The sequence below is a fragment of the Pongo pygmaeus genome, chromosome 17 (genome assembly GCF_028885625.2).
Source record: "Pongo pygmaeus isolate AG05252 chromosome 17, NHGRI_mPonPyg2-v2.0_pri, whole genome shotgun sequence".
Classification (NCBI taxonomy): Eukaryota; Metazoa; Chordata; class Mammalia; order Primates; family Hominidae; genus Pongo; species Pongo pygmaeus.
The window spans coordinates 77,086,573-77,108,575 of NC_072390.2; the positions used below are offsets into that span (position 1 = coordinate 77,086,573).

Genomic DNA, 22,003 nt, shown 5'->3' on the forward strand with positions numbered 1-22,003 from the left:
TATAGATATTTTAGATAATTTTTTTCTCTGCTTCAGTAAATGAAGATTATGGAATATGTACAGGATATATTTTACTTATATTAATGTGCCATCTGGATACAGCACATATGATTTAAACCACTATATCAGAAATCTCACATAATCGAGAACTTAATAAACATTACAGTAGTTATTTAAAATATTAGCTCTGTTGTTATAATTCCAAAGAAAACTTTATAATAAAAAGTTCAATAGAATAGCTGTTTCCCCTAAAAAATACAATTAAACACAACATTAAATTACCTCGAGGATGGTCGATGAGCATGTCCATTTGTATCTATTCCTAATAAATGTAAGAAAAAAACTATTTTCTCTTCATTTATTTTAGAAAACAAAGACTGGTTGTTTCTGGCACGATGAAAGAAGTCCTACATATAACAAATGAATTAAAAAATATTTAGTTCATTTGTTTTATTTTAAAAATAATACTGATGAAAACATTTAAATTTATGCATAAGTACAAAATTAAATTATCTCACGTTGTTTAAATCTGTGCTCAAGACCTACCAACACAACGTCTTTGCTATCAGTGCAGACATCTATGTTCAAATAATGAGTTAGCTGTTTTCTCTGTTATAATAAGGCCAAAAAAAGGTGTTAGAAAGGGGATCATAATTTCATAGAGATCTCATAATGTTGTTAATCCCACTTCTAACTCAATAAAATACAGCAGATTGAAGACATATTTTGGCAAGAGTCAAAAATAATATAGTAATAGTGTTACCAGTTTAAGAATAATTTATTTTTTTAAATATTTCAGAACTGGACTGCTTTTCATTGTCCTGTGTACTACCAACCTAGTCCAACCGTAATCTCTAATGTAGAACATTGCAAATAGCCTCCTAATTACTTCCTTTGCCCCAGCTAGAATGTGTTCATCAAATCATGTAACAGAAAAGCAACCAATTAATAAAATACTACTTGGCAGGGTGAGGCTGGGAATAATTAATTAAAATAAAATTTGAAGATTATTATGCTAATTTAATAATGATAAACTAGATTCATAAACCCCTCTAAGGCAAATGATTCATCCTGTATTCACATATGCATGAACACGGGTACAAAACTATGAAGACTATTTTTAAATTATTTTAAATAAGTTAACAGGCTATCCAAGATACATCTTTGTTGTTCACATAAATGCCTTTAACTGTAGAAGATGTTAACTTTTAACAAGATATGTTTAACTTTTCAACAAAAGTCTGACGTATTTAGGTATTTTTTTCAAATAATTCTTCATTACTATGTTAAAAAATACAAATGGTGCAGTTAGAGAAACTAGTTATTCAAGAATAGAAATAAATTAATATAATATATAACCTGCTATCATCCTTCTCAAAAGTATAAAATTGCCCCCTAACTTTCATATACATTCTACTTAACCCCTAAGAAAATTTAAATCTAGATAAAAATAATAAGCTCTTTAAGAGAAAAGAATTAAAAGTTAAACACATAATTGAAAGCTGACAAAAACAAAAAACTGAGCAAATGACTTGAATTACATCTATAATTTGTTCTATGGCTGGTACAATATATTCAGCTATGTAATCCTTTCTTGGAGCTAGATGTGCCTATCCTATCCTTTCTTGCAGCTAGATGTGCCTTTGTGGTTTTGGCCAATGAGATTTAAGTCAAACATTTCAGTCATAAAGCTATGTGGATCTAAGGCTTTTTGAAATAAATGTAATTCAGTAGGAAAGAAGGTCCTTTTTTATTCTTCATATTGTTGACCTATAACACTAACATAAGGGCGGGAACTCCAAGGTTATCGGGTCATGACATAACTTTGAAGATAAAACTCACACTCTGAAGTTAGAGGAAAACTTTAGGAGACTAAGTGTCAGTGATACTGTAGAACCACTAGAGCATCCTGGACTGCATCAGTGCTCAGCTGCCTACTGCTGGCATTATCTTTACTAAGATAGAAGTAAACTTTTAAGTTATTTTTTTCCCTATTACACAGGTATGATCTAATCTAAGTTAATATACTTATTCATGTACCAAACAATTCCCTGATAGGAGTTTGTTGTTGTTGTTGAGACAGAGTCTCTATCGCCCAGGCTGGAGTGCAGCAGCACAATCTTGGCTCACTGCAACCTCTACCTCCTGGGTTCAAGCGATTCTCTTGCCTCAGCCTCCTGAGTAGCTGGGATTACAGACATGCATCACCATGCTCGGCTAATTTTTTTGTATTTTTAGTAGAGATAGGGTATCACCATGTTGGCTAGGCTGGTCTCAAACTCCTGGCCTCAAGTGATTCACCCATCTCAGCCTCCCAAAGTGCTGGGATTACAGGCATGAGCCACAGCACCTGGCCAGATTTATTGTTTAACGGGTACAGAGTTTGTTTTGCAAGATGAAATATTCTAGAGATTATTAGCTGCACAACAACGTGAATATACTTAACACTACTAAATTACAGATGCTCCTCACTTACAATGGGGTTATATCCCAATAAACCCCTCCTAAATTGAAACTATTGTAAGTCAAAAATGCATGTAATATACCTGTTACAGGTAGTTAGACAGGCATGAGTGGGGCAAGGGAGGGGTCTTCCCCAACCACTAGGAATGTCGGGTGATGATTCAGCAATTATCACACTGCCTCTCTAAAAGTGGTAGATTGGCAGCTGGCACCAGGGAGAGGCCATTTCCTGATGGTCCACACTTGCTGCAGTAAAGTGTTAACTGAATGCAAGCACCAGAGAGATGCAACTTCTCGGGCATGTGCATTAATAGACCAAATGGCATAGTATGCCCATCAGGGGGCACTCTACCAGAAAAAGAAAGCAAGCCTTGGATAGGTATGTGTACAACTTTCTAAACACACTATGCATGCTCACCGCCCAAGGTTAAGGAGGGCACTGCGCATGCGGGCGCCCCACCCTAAGGGAAGAATCATGGAAAGGGGCCAGCCTATAAAGTCCTAGGATCAAGATTAAACACTGCACTTGACCTCGGTGCTCACTTGGGACTCTTCTAGGCATACTTTCCTTTCTTTCTTGTTCTAAAGTTTTTGTAAATAAACTTCCACTGCTGCCTTGGTCTCTTCTTCTGCCTTATGACCCCCAGTCGAAGTTTTTCTTCTGGGGAGGTAAGAATTGAGGTTGCTGCAGATCCTTACAGATTTGTTGCCGGTAATTCAGATACCTTGCGCCAGTAACATACCTAACCTACCAAACATCATAGCTTAGCCTGGCCTACTGTCAACGAAGAGTCAAACTCTATAAAATATTTGAAGAGATTTATTCTGAGCCAAATATGAGTGGCCATGGCCCATGACAGTGCTCAGGAGATCTTGAGAATATGTGCTCAAGGTGGTCGGGATGCAGCTTGGTTTTATACATTTTGGGGAGACATGAGACTTCAACCAAATATATTTAAGAAATACATTGTTTGGTCCAGAAAGGCAGGACAACTCAAAGTGGGGATTGGGGGGAAATTTAAAAATTTTCTGGTTGGCAACTGGTTGAGTTTCTCTAAAGACTTGGGTTCAAAAGAAAGGAATGTCTGGGTTAAGATAAGAGATTGTGGAATCCAAAGTTCTTATTTGCAGAGGAACCCTTCAGATAGTAGGCTTCAGAGAGAATAGGCTGTAAAATGTTTCTTTTTTTTATTTTATTATTATTATACTTTAAGTTTTAGGGTACATGTTTCTTATTAGACTTTAAGGTCTGTGTTGACGTTAATGCCAGAGAGGTATAATGAGGCATGTCCAACATCCGCTTCCCCTTATGGCCTGAATCAGTCTCTCAGGTTACATTTTAAAAGTGCCCTGGCTGAGAAAGTCCATTGAGATGGTTGGGGGGTTGGGGGGGAGGTGCTTAGAATTTTATTTTTGGTTTACACTACCTTCAACATGCTCAGAACATTTACATTAGCCTACAGTTGGGCAAAATCATCTAACATAAAGCCTATTTTTTAATAAAGTGTTGATAATGTGAGATAAGTGAGATAATAATTACTATCTCATGTAATTTTTGAATACTATACTGAAAGTAAAAAACAAAATGGTTGTATGGGTACTCAATGTCCGGTTTACACTAAATATGTATTGCTTTTGCACTGGTGGAAAGTCAAAAGAATCGTAAGTTAAACCATTGTTAAGCTGGGGACTGTCTGCAAACACTTAAAATGCTTAAGATAGTAAATTCTGTATTTTGCATATATATATATATATATATATATTTTTTTTTTTTTTTTTTTACCACAATTACAAAAAAACAGGTGAGTAGAAAACTGCGTGGATCTGGAAACTGTTTGGCTTGAATTACGCATGAGTCTCTAGCCAGGACATGAAGTTCAAGTAAAACCCTTAACTCACTCTCTAGCCTCTTCTGAGACCTGGCTCCCAGGCAGTCCTCCTGCCACACTAACCTCCCTTCTTTCTCACTTCCTCAAATCCATTATGCTGGCTCTTGACCAAGATTTACATAATGCCGTTGGCCTGCAATATCTTTCCATACCAATCCATCCCTATCCATTTCTTTGTCTCCTGTACCTGTTCAGAGATTATCTCAAACCTCTTAGCCTTCCCCTAACTACCCAGCACAGATTAGAATTTTCTGAAGATATATTCTTGGTCTGTATTTTTCCTTCACATCACTTACCAATGCTGATGACTTCATATTTTCATTATAACTTGGTTAATATATATCTATCATATTTTATGAAGAAGTCATGTGCAAATCTTTTTTTCTGTTCACTACCGTGTCAAGACTAGTAGTGTTGAAATAAAGAAAGGAAGAAAGACATGAAAATCAGGCCAGCTACCAGCTATGTATGTACATTCACAAGGAATCAATTCCATGATTTTGGAGGGATTTTAGCTACACATATGAAATTAGAAGCCAAAGGCTTTCATGCAGATATTAATATTAGTACATTAAGTTAAGAAGTGATGATTAGCAAAACAATTTGCTAATCATTTTCTTAAAGAGATTTTATTTAAGTTGAAAGTTTTCCCTGTTGACAAAAGTATATATTAAAAGTAAAAAGAAAACTTCAAAGGAAAAGACCCTCGGAAAAAAATAGAGTTTAGCAATGAATTTTAGAGCACTTAATTTCTGCTAAGCAAATACACAGAAAAAGGCAGATATATACTAAGGAGTACATTTACAAACAAACAAAAATGGCTATATCATGGAGAAGTCCACAAAGTCAGTTCAAAAGACATTACTAGAAAAAAGAAGTATCAATCAAAGCTTCTTATAATGGACGAATTATGAGTTGTTATTTGGAGATGAGGAATAATGCACTGGTAAAAGAAGAGAGCCAATGTCCACAATTGAGATTTTCACACACTTTTTGAGAATATAAATTATATTGTATTCCTCATGAAACTATGATAACTGTCTCTATAAAATGTTCAAAAAACTCTAGTACTTAAAGAAACCATGATTTTTATTATGATCAATTTGCTAATTTGTTTTTGCCTATATAATCTGCTTATCTAATTTTTCTTTAAAGTATAATTTTTTTTTAAAAATCATCCACTTTGTTATTATAAATGTATTACATTTGAACAGCATTTTCCCAAAGGCTTTCATACATCTCACATGGTCCCTTACTACAAGAGACTGATTCCATGGTCAATGAAAGATCAAAATTTACGCAGGATGAATCACAAACTAGAAATGAAAAACAGGTTTCCTAAATCCTAATCTAGGGCTTATTTTACTAATAGAAACAAAGGAGTTTAAAACTTCTCTTGTTTATTTAGAATGTGTAATTTTTTAGAATTAAATCTTAGAATTCAGAACAGTGTGCTACAATATAGAACTTTCAAAGCTCATGAAAACAGAAAAAACGTGAGATACAGTCTCCAATACTTCAGGTAAAAATATGCTTTTTGTATATTAACCACTCAATAGCACAAACCTTAACATTATCAAAAACCCACATATCCAGTTTTGTTGCATCTTGAGCACCAAAATCCTCTCTTTTAGCATCATAACTATATGTATAAACGTGGTCTCCACTAGCACCTGAAAAGAAAATTTGGAAAAAATAATCTTTTTACAAAATCTTTTAAACTATCATAAAATATGAGCTAGTCATTCACAGATTTTTGTGAGTAACCAGAATTTTCACATAGCATTGTTCATTATGATGGGGAAGAGAAAAATGGGAGGAATAATTAACATTTATGTATGTTATGTGCTATGGACCATGCTACATACTTTAATGTATTCTATTGCTTTTTGTCCTCAAAAATAACATTTTAATTTCGCAGATTCATTATATGTTAATTAACACACCAAAATCACAACTCTAATAAGCAATATAACAAAAATAAGCACAATATTTGTCTCTCTTTAAGGATTAAACTATTCAAAACATGTGTGCCCCTTAGAATGCTACAATCTAAAATAGATGATGTGTGGTGTACAAACCTTCTAAACATAAGAAGAAAATTCAAATATTTCACTTCTCTTATTCATAAACTATGCGTATTTTTCTCAACTTATAAGAGAACAAATATTGCTTATTGCCAAAGAGTTTGAAGGGGTCAACAGATATGATAATCTCATACATTTGCAAGACTGTATTAAGAATCTAATCAGTTTAGTGAATTTCTGAGTTTGATAGGCTCTTGCAGGTAATTAGAAAGAGACACGGCCAGTGCGGTGGCTCACACCTGTAATCCCTGTATTTTGGGAGGCCGAGGCAGGTGGATCACCTGAGGTCGGGAGTTCGAGACCCCCTGGCCAACATGATGAAACCCCATCTCTACTAAAAATAGAAAAAAATTAGCTGTGTGTGGTGATGTCCGCCTGTAATCCCAGCTACTCAGGGGGCTGAGGCAGAAGAATCGCTTGAACCAAGGAGGCGGAGGTGGCAGTGAGCTGAGATTGTGCCACTGCATTCCAGCCTGGGCAACAAGGGCAACACTCCATCTCAAAAAAACAAAAACAAAAAGAGAGAGATATAATAAAGTAATACAATCTTTATAGCACCAGTTCAGCTGTAATGACCCTATTCCACAGCTCAGCCATTCTACTTCCCACATCCCAAATAAAAAGGTCTGACTGGGTTTGTTGTTTACTATAAGATATGGAACATTAGACTATCTCTAATTCAATTATTGGTCCTGTCCCATCCATTGTGGCCAGAAATAGGAATGTTAGTTGGATAAGCCATAGCAACTTAATCCACCCTTACCACCACCAGCTCCCAAAAAAACTAAACTGCTTTCCAAAGAAGGCAACATATAAATGGCAAACAGTTTGGGGCTTTTTGGTCCACCCAGTATGTTCTATGACTATCATCTGTAAAATTCTCAATATATATTTTGCTTCCTGGACACAATAATCTTCAATAGTTCCCATTATTTTAATTACACTCATGACTAAGTATGTTACAAATCCTTTCTGATAAGTGAAATGATCATTCTGCTCCCACTTAAAAGCATTTAATGACATGAAACTCATCCAACTGATTTCAGAAAATAATATAAATGAATTTTCTAATTAAGAGATGCCCCAATATTTGCAGAATCATGCATATAAACAACAAATCTAAATGCTACATTCAATATATTAAATACCAATTTAAATAAATTGTATGTTAAATGCCATATATATCAAATGCCAAAACATATGGCATATTCAATGTATTAAAATAGGAATTATAACTATACATTTTAACACTTACATTTTTTTTTTTTTTTTTTTTTGAGACAGGGTGTTGCTCTGTTGCCCAGGCTGGAGTGCAGTGGAATAATCATGGCTCACTGCAGCCTCAACATCCCAGGCTCTCAAGCACTCTTCCCACCTCAGCCACCTGAGTAGTTGGGACTACAGGCACATGCCACCACACTCAGCTAATTTTTTGTTTGTTGTAGAGATGTGCGTCTCACCTTGTTGCCCAGACTGGTCAACTCCTGAGCTCAAGTGATCCACCTGCCTCAGCCTCCCAAAGTGCTGAGATTACAGGTGTGAGCCACTGTGCCCGGCCAATGTTTAAATCTTTATATGAATATCTACTAACTTTTAAAATGATTTACCAAAGTATAATGAACCACACCTCAACATCATCATTTATAATCAAGTTATGTGAAAAGTGCTGTGCTAAATATTTCACATGAATTACATAATTTAATTATAAAAATAAATCTATGAGACAGAAACTAATATTATCACATTTTATGAAAAGGAAATTGAAGCTCAGAGAGGTTATATAAATTGCTCAAGATTATATAGCTGTTAAGTGATAGCGCTATATACCATTTAATTGAATCCAAAATACTACCTAACTGTATGATGTGCCAATATTTCAAGTATAACTAAGAAGGAAAAAAAAATGCCAATTAAACTGACACATCTATCACTGTAATTAAACATCCCTATTTCAGAAATGTTAAAAATGTAAAAATATTTGTAAAAATCGACAAATACAGTACCTATATAAAAATAGAAAACTACCATATTGACTTACTCCCTATTTACTATCTGAGGAAACATAATCAGTGACTCTTACCTTTGGCAAACATAGGCAGGATATCTGGGCTTCCCCAGCTCCATGTGTATTTACTTTCATTAAAAAGAGAATCAAATTCTACAGGATTTTCCTTCCATCCTTCAGAAAGCAAGCAAGCAGTAATAGTAATATACACATGGTACAATAAGCCCCTAAAGAACTATTCTTCAAATAATAACAATTACATTAGTCAGTGAACAAATGCAAAACTAATAGATTTTATATTATGTATATTATACCACTATTTAAAAAAAATTAACAATAGATAATTTACTTCTTAATGAAATATAAAATTATTTTTGAACTTTCAAGAGTAATATCTAGGAAAATTATGCTTCCATCCAACCCAAATTCTTTCAATAACACAGGATAATGAAATACTAAAGCTTCATTCTGGAGTCAGTACCAGTGGGTGTTCATGTCAGCAAAGCATGCTAAAACATTTGTCCAAAGTATCTCAAAACATACCTTTACTTTGTGACATGATTAAGTGGTAAAGGACTAATATTTATTTGACAAATTTTTCATTTCATAAGATTGTCCAAATAGACAATACCTTTGGCAACTGCACTGACATCTTCATAAAACCCAGCTATCAGAGCTACATGACCTGGCCGAGATTCTGTTGGTACACGTGTATGAGATATACCCCAGCTGCCTTCATGCATTATGATATTCCTAAAAGATATTAAAGACAAATAGTTAACATAGACTATGATTAGATACTCTCATATAAAGCTTTAGAAACATAAGATTATTACAGAAGGAATCAAAAGCAAAAAAGTAAGTCAAAACTTAAGAAGGAAAGGAATCTTTCAAATTCCAGCTGAGCCCATTCCTAGCATCTACCAGCTGAATGCAGCAGTATGAATTTGCTGATGTAAGACCAAACAAAGAACCACTCAGCCACTGCACGGAATCATGAAACAAAATACATGATTGTTGTTTTAAGCCACAAAATAGAGATGGTTTGTTATCCAGAGATAAAACATATATTATTATATCAATGTTAAATTGCATTAGGTGTGATAATAGTATTGTGGTTATTTAAGAGATATAGGCTGAAGTGTTTGGGGTAAAGTTTCTTGCTTTCAAGCTGTTACGGAAAAAATAATTATAATTAGGTGGACATACATGGGCACCCCTGTGGTGCGGGTGGCAGAAGGGCCAGGAGAGGGTGAACGCAATTATGAAAAAAGGTTAAAATTGTCATACTAGGTAAAGGGTATACAGATGTTCATCAAATAATCCTTTCAACTTTTGTTTAGTTGAAAAATTCTTTAAAAACTAAGGGGAGGGAAAATGGCTACACTCCTAATTAGGAGTTAAATTATATCCCCAAATTTGAGATTAAAACAGGCAAAAAGATAATTTTGCTAAAAGATGTCAACATTATTTAAGTTGTATCACAGTGATTTGCAAAATTTGGGGAAGAAAGCAAAACTACAAGTGGTGCTATTACAGGTGAAAGGCCAGCAGAGCAATAAGTTATAAAATAGTAAGCTTATCAATAACATTTTCAAGATAAATATCTGCCTCTCAATACATTCTAAAGAAAAATATTTATAACTATTGGTGTCAGTTCTTTTACTATTGACTTACCTAATAATAAAAGCAGTTTTGGTGGAATACATTCATAATAAGTAAACAGTTTCAAAACCACTGGACCAAATATTAACAGAGAAATATTCTTTAACTTCTTGAGTTATATAATGAAAACTGGACTTAAACAGAAAGGGGAGGTATAAAGAAATGTGGATACTCTATTTAAAAGCATTAGTTTAGAAATTATATTTAAAAACATTAGTTTAGATCACATTTTTATAAAACAAATTTTGGGCTAGGCGCGGTGGCTCACGCCTGTAATCCCAGCACTTTGGGAAGCTGAGACAGGTGGAGGTCAGGAGTTCGAAACCTGCCTGGCCAACATGGTGAAACCCCGTCTCTACCAAAGATACAAAAATTAGCCAGGCGTGGTGGCACGTGCCTGTAATCCCAGCTACTCAGGAGGCTGAGGCAGGAGAATCGCTTGAACCTGGGAGGCAGAGGTTGCAGTGAGCCAAGATTGCGCCATTGCACTCCAGCCTGGGCAACAGAGTGAGACTCCATCTCAAAACAAATAACAACAACAAAAAACCTTTCAAAAACAGGCTTAGAAGAAGCTAGAAGATTCCTGACATTGTAAATATACAATGTCACACAACACAAAATATCAACTCTTTGAGCCCACAGAGCTTCCGTTAGTAAGATCCAAAGGAGAAACAAGTGCCACCAGAAAAGCTTGACTTTATTTTACCAGTATATTTTTACCCTCTTAATTTTGAAATGAAGTATATTTCTCTCTTTTGGCATCTAAGAAATTCACCCAAATAGTTTAATTATTTCTAGAAATTTGTTACACATTTTTGTGTACTGTACTTAACCTTGGTTTGATCTTATTCTCCCACAATGCTTGTCTATTGACTTGAGTCTCTCTTTTATTTATTTTTATCCTTCAATATGTTATGCATCTCTTTGAGCTATCGTAAATTTAGTTCTGAAAATTCAACACAGCATTAGAGTTCATCCATTCTTCTAGCTGTCAACAAATATTTGTTAATTGCCCATTATGTTATACGAACTGGAGATAAAGTGGTGGATAAGTCCCCAGTCTCATGGAATTTTCATGATGGTAAGTACTATAAAGAAAAATAAAACAGGCCAGGCGCGGTGGCTCACACCTGTAATCCCAGCACTTTGGGAGGCTAAGGCAGGCGGATCACGAGGTCAGGAGATCAAGACCATCCTGGCTAACATGGTGAAACCCCATCTCTACTAAAAATACAAAAAATTAGCCGGGTGTGGTGGCAGGCACCTGTAGTCCCAGCTGCTTGGCAGGCTGAGGCAGGAGAATGGCGTGAACCTGGGAGGCTGAGCTGGCAGTGAGCTGAGACCACGCCGCTGCACTCCAGCCTGGGTGACAGAGCGAGACTCCGTCTCAAAAAAAAGAAAAAGAAAAAGAAAACAGAGTAAAATGATAGGAGGTAATGATGACAGATGGGGATGGGGGGAAACACAACATTTTAGAGAAATTTCCTCTTGAATTCCATTTTAATCTCTCCACAACAGCATTACAAGGCCTTTCAGGAGTTGCCACTAATCAGAAAAAGAGCAATTGTTTGTAGGCCCTTTGTAAGTCCAAGAAATTAAATATTTCTTTTTAAAGCAACTTAACAGAAGCCAAAGTTATATTAAACAGTGATATAGACGTGAAAGGGCTCTATATTCTTTTATAGAAGGTTGTGTTTTAATTTGAAGTCTATATTTTCTACTTAAACATCATTGAAATTAGTAATTCATTAATATTTATGCTTGTCTTTATTTTGTAAAATTAGCATTTTTTTTGTTTTTTTTTTTTGAGACGGAGTTTTGCTCTTGTTGCCCAAGCTGGAGTGCAATGGCACCATCTCAGCTCACTGCAACCTCCACCTCGCAGGTCCTCCTGCCTCAGCCTCCCAAGTAGCTAGGATTACAGGCTTGTGCCACCACGCCCGGCTAATTTTTTGTATTTTTAGTAGAAACGGGGTTTCTCCATGTTGGTCAGGCTAGTCTCAAACTCCCGACCTCAGGTGATCCATGCGCCTCAGCCTCCCAAAGTGCTGGGATTACAGGCGTGAGCCACCGTGCCCAGCCAGCAGATTTATTTTTTAAGAAAAAAATAATATACTGAGTCCTGAGCCAGGTTTGGGAAATTAGGACAATTTAGCTTAAGCAGCTAAGCCTATCCATTTCAATTCACCGGTTATCAGCTTCAACAATACCAGAAATAACACCCAGGAGGAAATAAAGTGGCATCTAGTGCTGACCCATAAGACAAAGGCAAATGTACAAGTGCCCTATTCTCTTTCTCATCATCACCCCTGTGCCCAGTGTATGATAAATAGTAAGATATTTTGCAGTTTACTTAACTCAGAATAACATTTTAAGAGATGTCTCTGTATCAGTTTACATGCTTACCTAATAAACGGTGCTCTAGAGTTTCCATTTTCATCTAATTTGTAAAGTGCATCTGCTCGAAGGCCATCAGCAACAAACAACACTAATCTTCTCGCTGGAGGAGGCAATGGTGTAAACTGAGGAGTCATTCCATGAACCAAAGGAGATGTAAAATAAATGTCAAAGATGGAGGCGAAGAACACAAAATGTATAAGCAATCCCAAAGTAAAGAGCAGCAGCATATCCAGTGTAACTAATTAGACTTCAAGAACAGCAGCATATCCAGTGTAACTAATTAGACCTCAAGAACAGCTGAAAGAGAGAACAAAATTAAATTGGGGTAAATCTTAATGCATTCATATGTATTTTCACATATTTTGATGATCACAAGTAGATGAAACATATATTTTTAATTATTATATAACTCACAACTTTAATTTGTGGTGGTAACAATAAGCACTATTTAATAATGTGACATAATACTGAAATCAAATACGTAATAAAGTACATCTAAGCAAAAAGAAAAAGTTCAAGTATAATAAGTAATTGGGACAAATAAACTATAATGAATTTAAGTGCATAATAAGCTCATGAAAATTAACACAGGACCAAAGAACAAATAAATAATTAAATCAGTCCTAAAAAGAGTTAGCGTTCAGCCAAGTCAAATCCTACAAAAAGAAAATATAAGTCTTGCAACTCTTGGTTGTACATAAGACAATCATTGCCAATAACGGATTTTTAATTATTTAAATCAGTTATAATTATTTAGATGTTGCTGAATTGATTTAAATTATTCAAATATTTGTGATTTTTTTTCTTCTTACTTTGGTATTCTGGCTCTCTTGACTATTGCCACATTGAGCAGGAAACATGTATTCTATCACATTTGGCAGAATCATATGAAGTTAAATTTCATCTGTGCTTCAGAAAATTTGTACTTATTAAAGAAACATTTTATTTTAGTTCCCTGAATCAATCAAAAAGGTTACGTTTTATCCACTCAATAAAAATGTTTTGTGCACACATCACATGCATAACTGGGTGCTGGGGTACTATAAAGAATATCGAGTTCTCTGTAAGCTCATCACAGAGCTATGAACTTACAAATACTTAAGGAAGAAAAATGAAGCAATATGCAACATTTAAATAAAACTGTAAAGGAAGATACCATTAAACTGCCAAGATCAAACGGAACATGTGAGTGCTTTCCAAGCCAGTCTGTAATTTGCTATTGTTGGTGAATCTCTGCAGATCAAGGAGAAAAAAAAAAAAGTATTGGAACTTGTCTTAGTTGTAATGTAACGGCATTAGTTACATATAGTGATCCTAGGCTGAAAAACACCAAGGATGAGGTAATTTTAACTATAGACACATTTTTTTCTTCTTGGCCTGAAGAATCACATCATGGAAGGAAAGGATGGCAAAATAACCTTGCAAAAACAAATGAAACATTGGAAAAACACTCATCAAAGTCAAGCAGATTATAAAAAAGAAAACATGATAGAGCAAAAGGTCAAATTACAAGCCCCTTATTTTCTGAGAACCAAGGGTCAACTAAATATCGAAGATATTCTACAAAGTACAAAAGTTCCTTAGTGAGTAGATGCTATTTTGCATCTCATAGCTAACTGACAAAGAGAATCTTTATGTGTCATATAGCATATTCCCTCCCCTCTTCTGTGCTACTACAAATCAACTTTCCATTTTCTGAGGCAGTTTAGAATAAGAATCACTGTCCTTAATTTTTTTAAAAAGTAAATTTCATGTATTTTTACTAAACAACCTAATGAACATTAAATGCTAAATTATCAATGTGAATGTAAAATAATTCTGAATATATCTGTGTTATTTTCTTAAATATAATTCTCAATGTAGAATTTAAGATTCAAATATTGTGAAAAATTCTTCAAATTACCAAACCAATTTAAAATTCCATTAGAAACGTGTAAATAACTGTTTACCCAAATCTGAAAGTTCTGAACATTGACAGTAATCTTTTTAGTGCATCAGTCATATTACAGTACTTTAAATTTATATCCATTTTTATTTGCTTGCCTGCTAGCCAGTAAGGGTGTGTACTGATTTCCTACCTACAGTTCTTCATGACTTGCTCTTTTGTTTTGATTATTATAGTAGAGTTCTTTCAGACATTAGACCTTTTCTACTCTAGAGACAACACAGAGGTCCCAATGAAAAAAGGACTATGGTAGGCCTAATAATAAACCTGACCCAGTTGTATTTTCCTGTTGGAGATAACTTTATTACGTTATTTTCAAAGCTCATATTTGCATGGTGTTCTTGTCCCCAAAGAAACCTAGATTAGTTACCTTTGTGGCACATGGTATTTTTTGTTTTCAATTTTGTTTCAAGAGCATTTTGTTGGGTCAACTATTTAAAATACCCTCAGAGAATACGAAGAAGAAATGCAAAAGTATCTATATCTAAATTTACCCTCCAGGTTTATCATCATCTGTTCAAAACAATCTAGCTTTTAAGGAACATCTATGTTCAAAATTATAGGTCTCCAAAGGCTACAACTCATCTCACTTTGCCCAGGACTGAGACATTATACTGTTTCTAGAACATAAAACATTTTTTAAAAATTGTTAAAAAATTCACATAACATTTACCATTTTAGACATTTTAAAGCGCAGAGTTCTGTAGTGTTAAATATATTCACAGTGTTGTACAACCAATCTCCAGAACTTTTCATCTTACAAAACTGCAACTCTATATATACCCATTAAACAATTCTCCATTCGCCCCTGCCCTAACCCTGGGGAACCACTGTTCTACTTTCTATTTCCATGAGTATAACTATTCTTGCTACTTCATACAAGTGAAATTATACAGTATTTGTTCTTTTTTGATTAGCTTATTTTACTTAGCATAATGTCCTCAAGTTTCATCCATGTTGTAGCATATCAGAATTTCCTTCATTTTTAAGACTGAAATCAGACCATTGCATGTATATACCATGTTTTGGTTATCCAGTCACTTATTCATAGACATTTGAGTTGCCTGCACCTTTTGGTGACTGCGAATGATACTATGAACATGGGTACACAATCAGTTTTGTTTCAAAATAAACATTGGGTATTGACCAAAGGCAGTCATGTAGATCCACTTAATTACAAGAAGCTGGAAAATATGGAAAACTGAGGAAGTATTTGGTAAATATCACTGTCTCTGCTGCAGACATATTTTTACACATATTTCATACTATAATATATAACATAATGTATTAGTCCATTTTCACATTGCTACGAGGAACCATCTGAAACTGGGCAATTTATGAACAAAAGTGGTTTCACAGTTCCACAGGCTTAACAGGAAGCATAACTGTGAAGCCTCAGGAAACTTACAATCATGGCAGAAGACAAAGGAGAAGCAAGCACGCCTTACCATGGCAGAGCAAAAGAGAGAGGTGAGCAAAGTGGGAAGTGCCACAGACTTTCAAACACCCAGATCTCACAAGAACTCACTCACTATCAGGAGAACAGCAAGGGGGAAATCCACCCCATGATTCAATCGCCTCCCACCAGGTCCCTCCCTCAACGCATGGGGATTACAATTCGAGATGGGATTTGGGTGGGGAAGCAGAGCCAAACCATATCACACAGTAATACACACATTATGTTGATTACTATCACATATAATCATTATTATGTATATGTTAATACATATGTTAATTACACTGGCTGAATGTAGAGAGCAGATTGTAGTGGGTAAAGAAATGAATCAAGGAGACTGTTAGAAAGCTAGTTAGTATGTAAAATAGGCCAAGAAAGAGATTATTGTTGATTAGTATAAATTAGTGCAGTGAAAGTTAACAGAAGGAAGTTGATGATCAAGTTATACTTTGGAGGGAGATAAGGAAGGTTGCTATGGTTTGTGCTTTTCCCCACCAAAAGGCATGTTGAAATTTGACCCCATTGTGGCTGCGATGGGAGGTGGAGCCTAGTGAGAGGGGTTTAGGTCACACAGTTGGATCCCACATGAATGGCTTGGTGCTATTCTCACAGCACTGAGTTCTCACTCTGGAGCAGAGGAATTAGTTCTCTGGGAATGGATTAACTCCCCTTCTCACGAGTGGGTTGTTGTAAAGTGAGGTTCCTCCTCCTGTTCAGTCCCTCTTCACACATGCTCACATCCCCTTTGTTCTTCTCTGCCATCTTATAACAAAGCACAGAAGCCCTCACCAGAAGCCAGGTCCGTGCCCTTTAACTTCCTAGCCTGTAGAACTGTGAACTAAATAAACCTCTTTTCTTTATATATTACCCAGTTTCAGGTATTCTGTTATAGCAACACAAAACAAACTAAGACCTGGGGCTTCAATAAAAGGATATGGGTAAAGAGGTAAAAAATGACTTCCAGATTTCTGGTTTGAGCATGTGAATGGTCTTTAACTTAGAGAAGGAAAAGATTTCCTTACAGGATATGGGGGGACGTAAAGCTGAGGGAGAAAGTATCGAGCATTTTCTTTTTGATACATGAAATTTAAGCCCGAGATGCCATAATAAGGCAAACAGTTGCTGTGAAACTCAAGAGAGGAGATCTTAACTACAAGAATGACCTAGAGAGAGCCACTAGTAGAGACAGAAAAAAATTAGCCAGTGAAGTAGAAGGAAAACCAGATGAGGGGACCTTGAAGTTAAAAGAACAGTGATTCAAGTGTGAAGGGTGTGGTTAACTGTCAGATCCACTTAAAGGCTGGAGTAAGGACAGTAATGAGTAATCTGGGAGCTTGGAGTTCTTGTTAACTTTACTGAGAAGTTTAAACAGTCGTGTGAGCTGAGTCCCATTAAAGTGGTTGTTTGAAAAGTAAATGGGAGGTGAGAGAGTGAGAGTGGAATGAGCGCAACTCTTTGGGAGAATACTAACTTTGAAGAAAGAAGAAAAACAAAAATTAATGTAGGGTCAGTAAAGGGTTTTCCTAAGCTATTACAGACTAGAAGATTTGTGTGCTGAGGAATAATTTAGAATATAGAAGGATATGAATGATGCAGCAGAAAGCTGGAGTGAAATTCTCAGGATAGCAAGAGGGGATGGAATGGAGAGCACAAGTGGAGGAGCTGGGCTACTCTGAGTTTGGGCAGGACCTTCCTGCTTTTAGCACTGAAAGTCTAGCAGCCAGGGAAACGTATTGGTTGCAGGCAAACTATTATTGCGCTCTGGTTGGCTCTACCCTGCAGCAGGCTTCTTCTCATCTTTCATGCCCCTTCTCAAACATCACCAACTAAAGGTTCCTCTGATCACTCTGAAGTAGGCCCCTCCTCCATCTTCCTTGATCCAAACAATCATACATTCTGTAGCTATTGTTAATATTTATTTAGTGGTGAGGCTGTGGAGAAATAGGAATGCTTTTACACTGTTGGTGGGAGTGTAAATTAGTTCAACTATTGTGGAAGACAGTGTGGCAATTCCTCAAGGATCTAGAACCAGAAATACCATTTGACCCAGCAATCCCATTACTGGGTATATACCCAAAGGATTATAAATCATTCTGTATAAAGACACACGCAGACATATGTTTATTGCAGCACTATTTACAACAGCAAACACTTGAACCAACCTGAACACCCATTAATGATAGACTGGATAAAGAAAATGTGGCACATATACACCATGGAATATTATGCAGCCATAAAAAAGAAAGAGATCATGTCCTTTGCAGGGACATAGATGAAACCAGAAGCCATCATTCTCAGCAAACTAACACAGGAACACAAAAACAAATACCACATGTTCTCAATCGTCAGAGTTAAACAATGAGAACACATGGACACAGAGAAGGGAACAACAAACACCAGGGCCTGTAGCAGGGGTGGGGGACAAAAGAAGGGAGAGCATTAGGGCAAATACCTAATGCATGCGGGGTTTAAAACCTAGATGACAGGTTGATAGGTGCAGTAAACCACCATGGCACACATATACCTACATAACAAACCTGTGCATTCTGCACATGTATCCCAGAACTTAGAGTAAAATAAAAAATAAAATAAATATTTATTTAGTGTATCTCTTCCATTAGAATGTAAGATCCTTAAGAACACAGATTGACACCTTGTTCTCTCCTGTATGCCTTGTCTATTGACAGAGAGCAGGAGCACTCTCTCGCTCTCTCTCTCTCTCTCTCTATATATATATATATAATCTCTCTCTATATATATATACACATATATACATAGATAGAGATAGAGATATGTGTGTGTGTGTGTGTGTGTGTGTGTGTGTGTGTATTCAAAGTTGGCCAGGCATGGTGGCTCATGCCTGTAATCCCAGCACTTTGGGAGGCCGAGGTAGGCGGATCTCTTGAGGTCAGGAGTTCAAAACCAGCCTAGCCAACCTAGTGAAACCCCATCTCTACTAAAAATACAAAAATTAGCCAGTTGTGGTGGTGCACACCTGTGGTCTCAGCTACTCGGGAGGCTGAGGCAGGAGAATCGCTTCAACCTGCAAGGTAGAGGCTGCAGTGAGCCAAGATCGCACCACTGCACTCCAGCCTGGGCGACAGAGTGAAACTCCGTCTCAAAAAAAAAACAAAAAAAAAAACAAAGTTATATGTCTCCATAACACTCTCTCTCTCTCTCTCTCTACATATATCTATATATATACACACATACAATAGAAGTGTAGTGATAACTTATTGTAGATAATATATTATGAAATTTACATTTCCCTGATGATCAATGATGATGAGCAACTTTTCACATGTTTAATGGACATTTTTTAGTCTCATCTTTTTATCCCTTCTCATTTTTTTAACGGTGTGTATAAAAAAACAGTACTTTTAAATTCTGATTAAGCTCAGCCAGGTGGGGTGGCTCATGCTTGTAATCCCAGCACTTTGGGAGGCTGAGGCTGGTGGATCACCTGAGGTCAGGAGTTTGAGACCACCCTGACCAAAAATGGAGAAACCCTATCTCTACTAAAAATACAAAATTAGCTAGGTGTGGTGGCGCATGCCTGTAATCCCAACCACTTGGGTCGCTGAGGCAGGAGAATTGCTTGAACCCGGGAGGCAGAGGTTGTGGTGAGCCAAGATTGTGCCATTGCACTCTAGCTCGGACAACAAAAGTGAAACTCCGCTCAAAAAAAAAAAAAATTCTGATTAAGTTCAATTTACCAACTTTTCTTTCTGGTTATTTTATTTTATGTCCCAACTATGGAATCATTGTAAGTAACCATGCTTTATTAAACATTTTTAATATATTTTATTTGAAAATAATTTCAAACAAAGTTACAAGAATGGTACAAACACCTGTATAGCCCTTAGCATATTCACCTAAATGTTAACATTTTCCCTATTTGTTCTTTTTTTCCCACTCCTTCTCTGCTTTGCTTCATCCCAGGCTTGCCTCTGTGCTTTGTGCTTTTTCTCTGTATATGTATGATCACATAACCTTGTTTCTGAACCATTTGAGGATAAGTTATATATACCATGACTCTTTATCCCTAAACACCTCAGTGTTTACTTCCTAGGAATAATGATACTGTCTTATACACCTACAGTATAGGTATCAATTCAGTAAATTCAATATCAATGTAATATTTAATTCCATCCATATTCCAATTTTGTGAAGTGATCCAATAATGTTCTTTATAGCATTTTTATAGCTTTACTGAGGCATAATTGACCGAAAAACTGTACATAAAGTGTAATAATCACCATCATAACGAACAAACCCATCAACCTAAAAGTTTTCTTACGAGTCTTTGTAATCTAACATTACCCCATTTCCTAGACAACCACTAATTTTTTTTTTTTTGAGACGGTCTCACTTTGTTACCCAGGCCGGAGTGCAGTAGCATGATCTCAGCTCACCGCAACCTCCGCCTCCCAGGTTCAAGCAATTCTCATGCCTTAGCCACCTGAGTAGCTGGGACTACAGACGTGTACCACCATGCTCAGCTAATTTTTGTATTTTTAGTAGAGATAGGGTTTTGCCATGTTGGCCAGGCTGGTCTTGGAACTCCTGGCTTCAAGTGATCTGCCCACCTTGGCCTCCCAAGTGCTGGAATTATAGGTGTACCATGCCCAGCCCACTGATGTATTTTCTACCACTATAGATTTGTTTGCATTTTTGAATTTTATAAAAATCTATTTCTGCATCATATACTCTCTTCCATCTGAATTCTTCCACTGAGCATAAATACTTTTAGAATCATACATGTTTGTTCCTTTTTTTTTGAGACGGAGTTTCGCTCTGTCGCCCAGGCTGGAGTGCAGTGGCGCGATCTCGGCTCACTGCAAGCTCCGCCTCCCAGGTTCATGCCATTCTCCTGCCTCAGCCTCTCGCGTAGCTGGGACTACAGGCGCCCGCCACCACGCCCGGCTAATTTTTGTATTTTTAGTACAGACGGGGTTTCACCGTGTTAGCCAGGATGGTCTTGATCTCCTGACCTCGTGATCCGCCCGTTTTGGCCTCCCAAAGTGCTGGGATTAAAGGCGTGAGCCACCGCGCCCGGCCTGTTCCTTTTTATTATTGAGCATTATTCTATTGCACGGATATAGCACAATTTGTTTATTCACTCTCATGTTAACAGACACTTGTGTTGTTTCTAAAAGTTTTTGGCTATTTCAAATAAAGCTGCTATGAAGAATCATGTAACAGCTTATGTATGGGCGTGTGCTTTCATTTCTTCTTCTTATTTTTTTATTATTATTTTTTTTTTTGAAACTCCTGGGCTCAAGCAATCCTCCTGCCTTGGCTTCCCAAAGTGCTGAGATGACAGGCGTGAGTCACTGTTTTCATTTCTCTTCAGTAAACACTTGGGAATAAAATGACTAGGTCAAATTATAAATACATGTTTAACTTTTTTTTTCCTTGAGACAAAGTCTTGCTCTGTTGCCCAGGCTGCAGTGCAGTTGTACGATCATGGCTTACTGCAGCCTTGACCTCCTGGGCTCAAGTGATCCTCCCACCTCAGCCTCCTGAGCAGCTGGGACCACAGGTGACAGCCACCATGCCAGCTAAGTTTTAAATTTTTCGTAGAGATGGGGGGATCTTAGTATGTTGCCCAGGCTGGTCTCGAACTCCTGGGTTCAACTGATCCTCCTGCCTTGGCCTCCCAAAGTGTTGGGATTACAGGTGTAAGCCACTGTGCCCAGCCATGTTTAACTTTTTCAGAAACTGACAAACTAGTTGTTTTCCAAAATTGTTGTACAACTTTACATTCCCACCAGCAATATATGAGAGTTTCAGTGGTTCTAATCCTCAGCAACACCTGGCACTGTCAATCTTTTAAACTTCATCTGAAGTAGGTGTGTACTGGTAGCTTGTTGTGATTTTAATATAATTTCCCTAATGACTAATATTATTATCTTTCCATAGGCTTACTGATCTACCATTTGCATGGATTTAATTTTTTAATTAGATTGTGTTCTTGTTACAGAATCATAATGGTTCTTAATATATTCTAGATGCAGGCATACCACATCTTATTGTGCTTTGATTGCTCTTTGCAGATTTATTTTTGCAAGTTGACAGTTTGAGGCAACC

General features: G+C 36.5%; 1 protein-coding gene across 4 annotated transcripts in view; it reads right to left on the reverse strand.

The window, feature by feature from the left end:
- PIGN (phosphatidylinositol glycan anchor biosynthesis class N) overlaps positions 1 to 22,003 on the reverse strand; it is a 139,087-nt gene that overhangs the window by 100,076 nt on the left and 17,008 nt on the right. Inside the window, exons 2-7 of one of the 4 annotated variants that reach the window (XM_054461286.2) lie at positions 13,666 to 13,742; positions 12,516 to 12,806; positions 9,076 to 9,197; positions 8,520 to 8,618; positions 5,919 to 6,025; positions 283 to 407 (exon numbers count right to left, since the gene is read on the reverse strand). In XM_054461286.2, the coding sequence (XP_054317261.2) occupies positions 283 to 407; positions 5,919 to 6,025; positions 8,520 to 8,618; positions 9,076 to 9,197; positions 12,516 to 12,736 (674 nt within the window). In that variant the 5' untranslated portion in view covers positions 12,737 to 12,806; positions 13,666 to 13,742. The remainder of the gene's footprint in view (positions 1 to 282; positions 408 to 5,918; positions 6,026 to 8,519; positions 8,619 to 9,075; positions 9,198 to 12,515; positions 12,807 to 13,665; positions 13,743 to 22,003) is intronic. The other 3 variants (XM_054461285.2, XM_063653783.1, XM_054461287.2) reach the window with 3 other exon arrangements.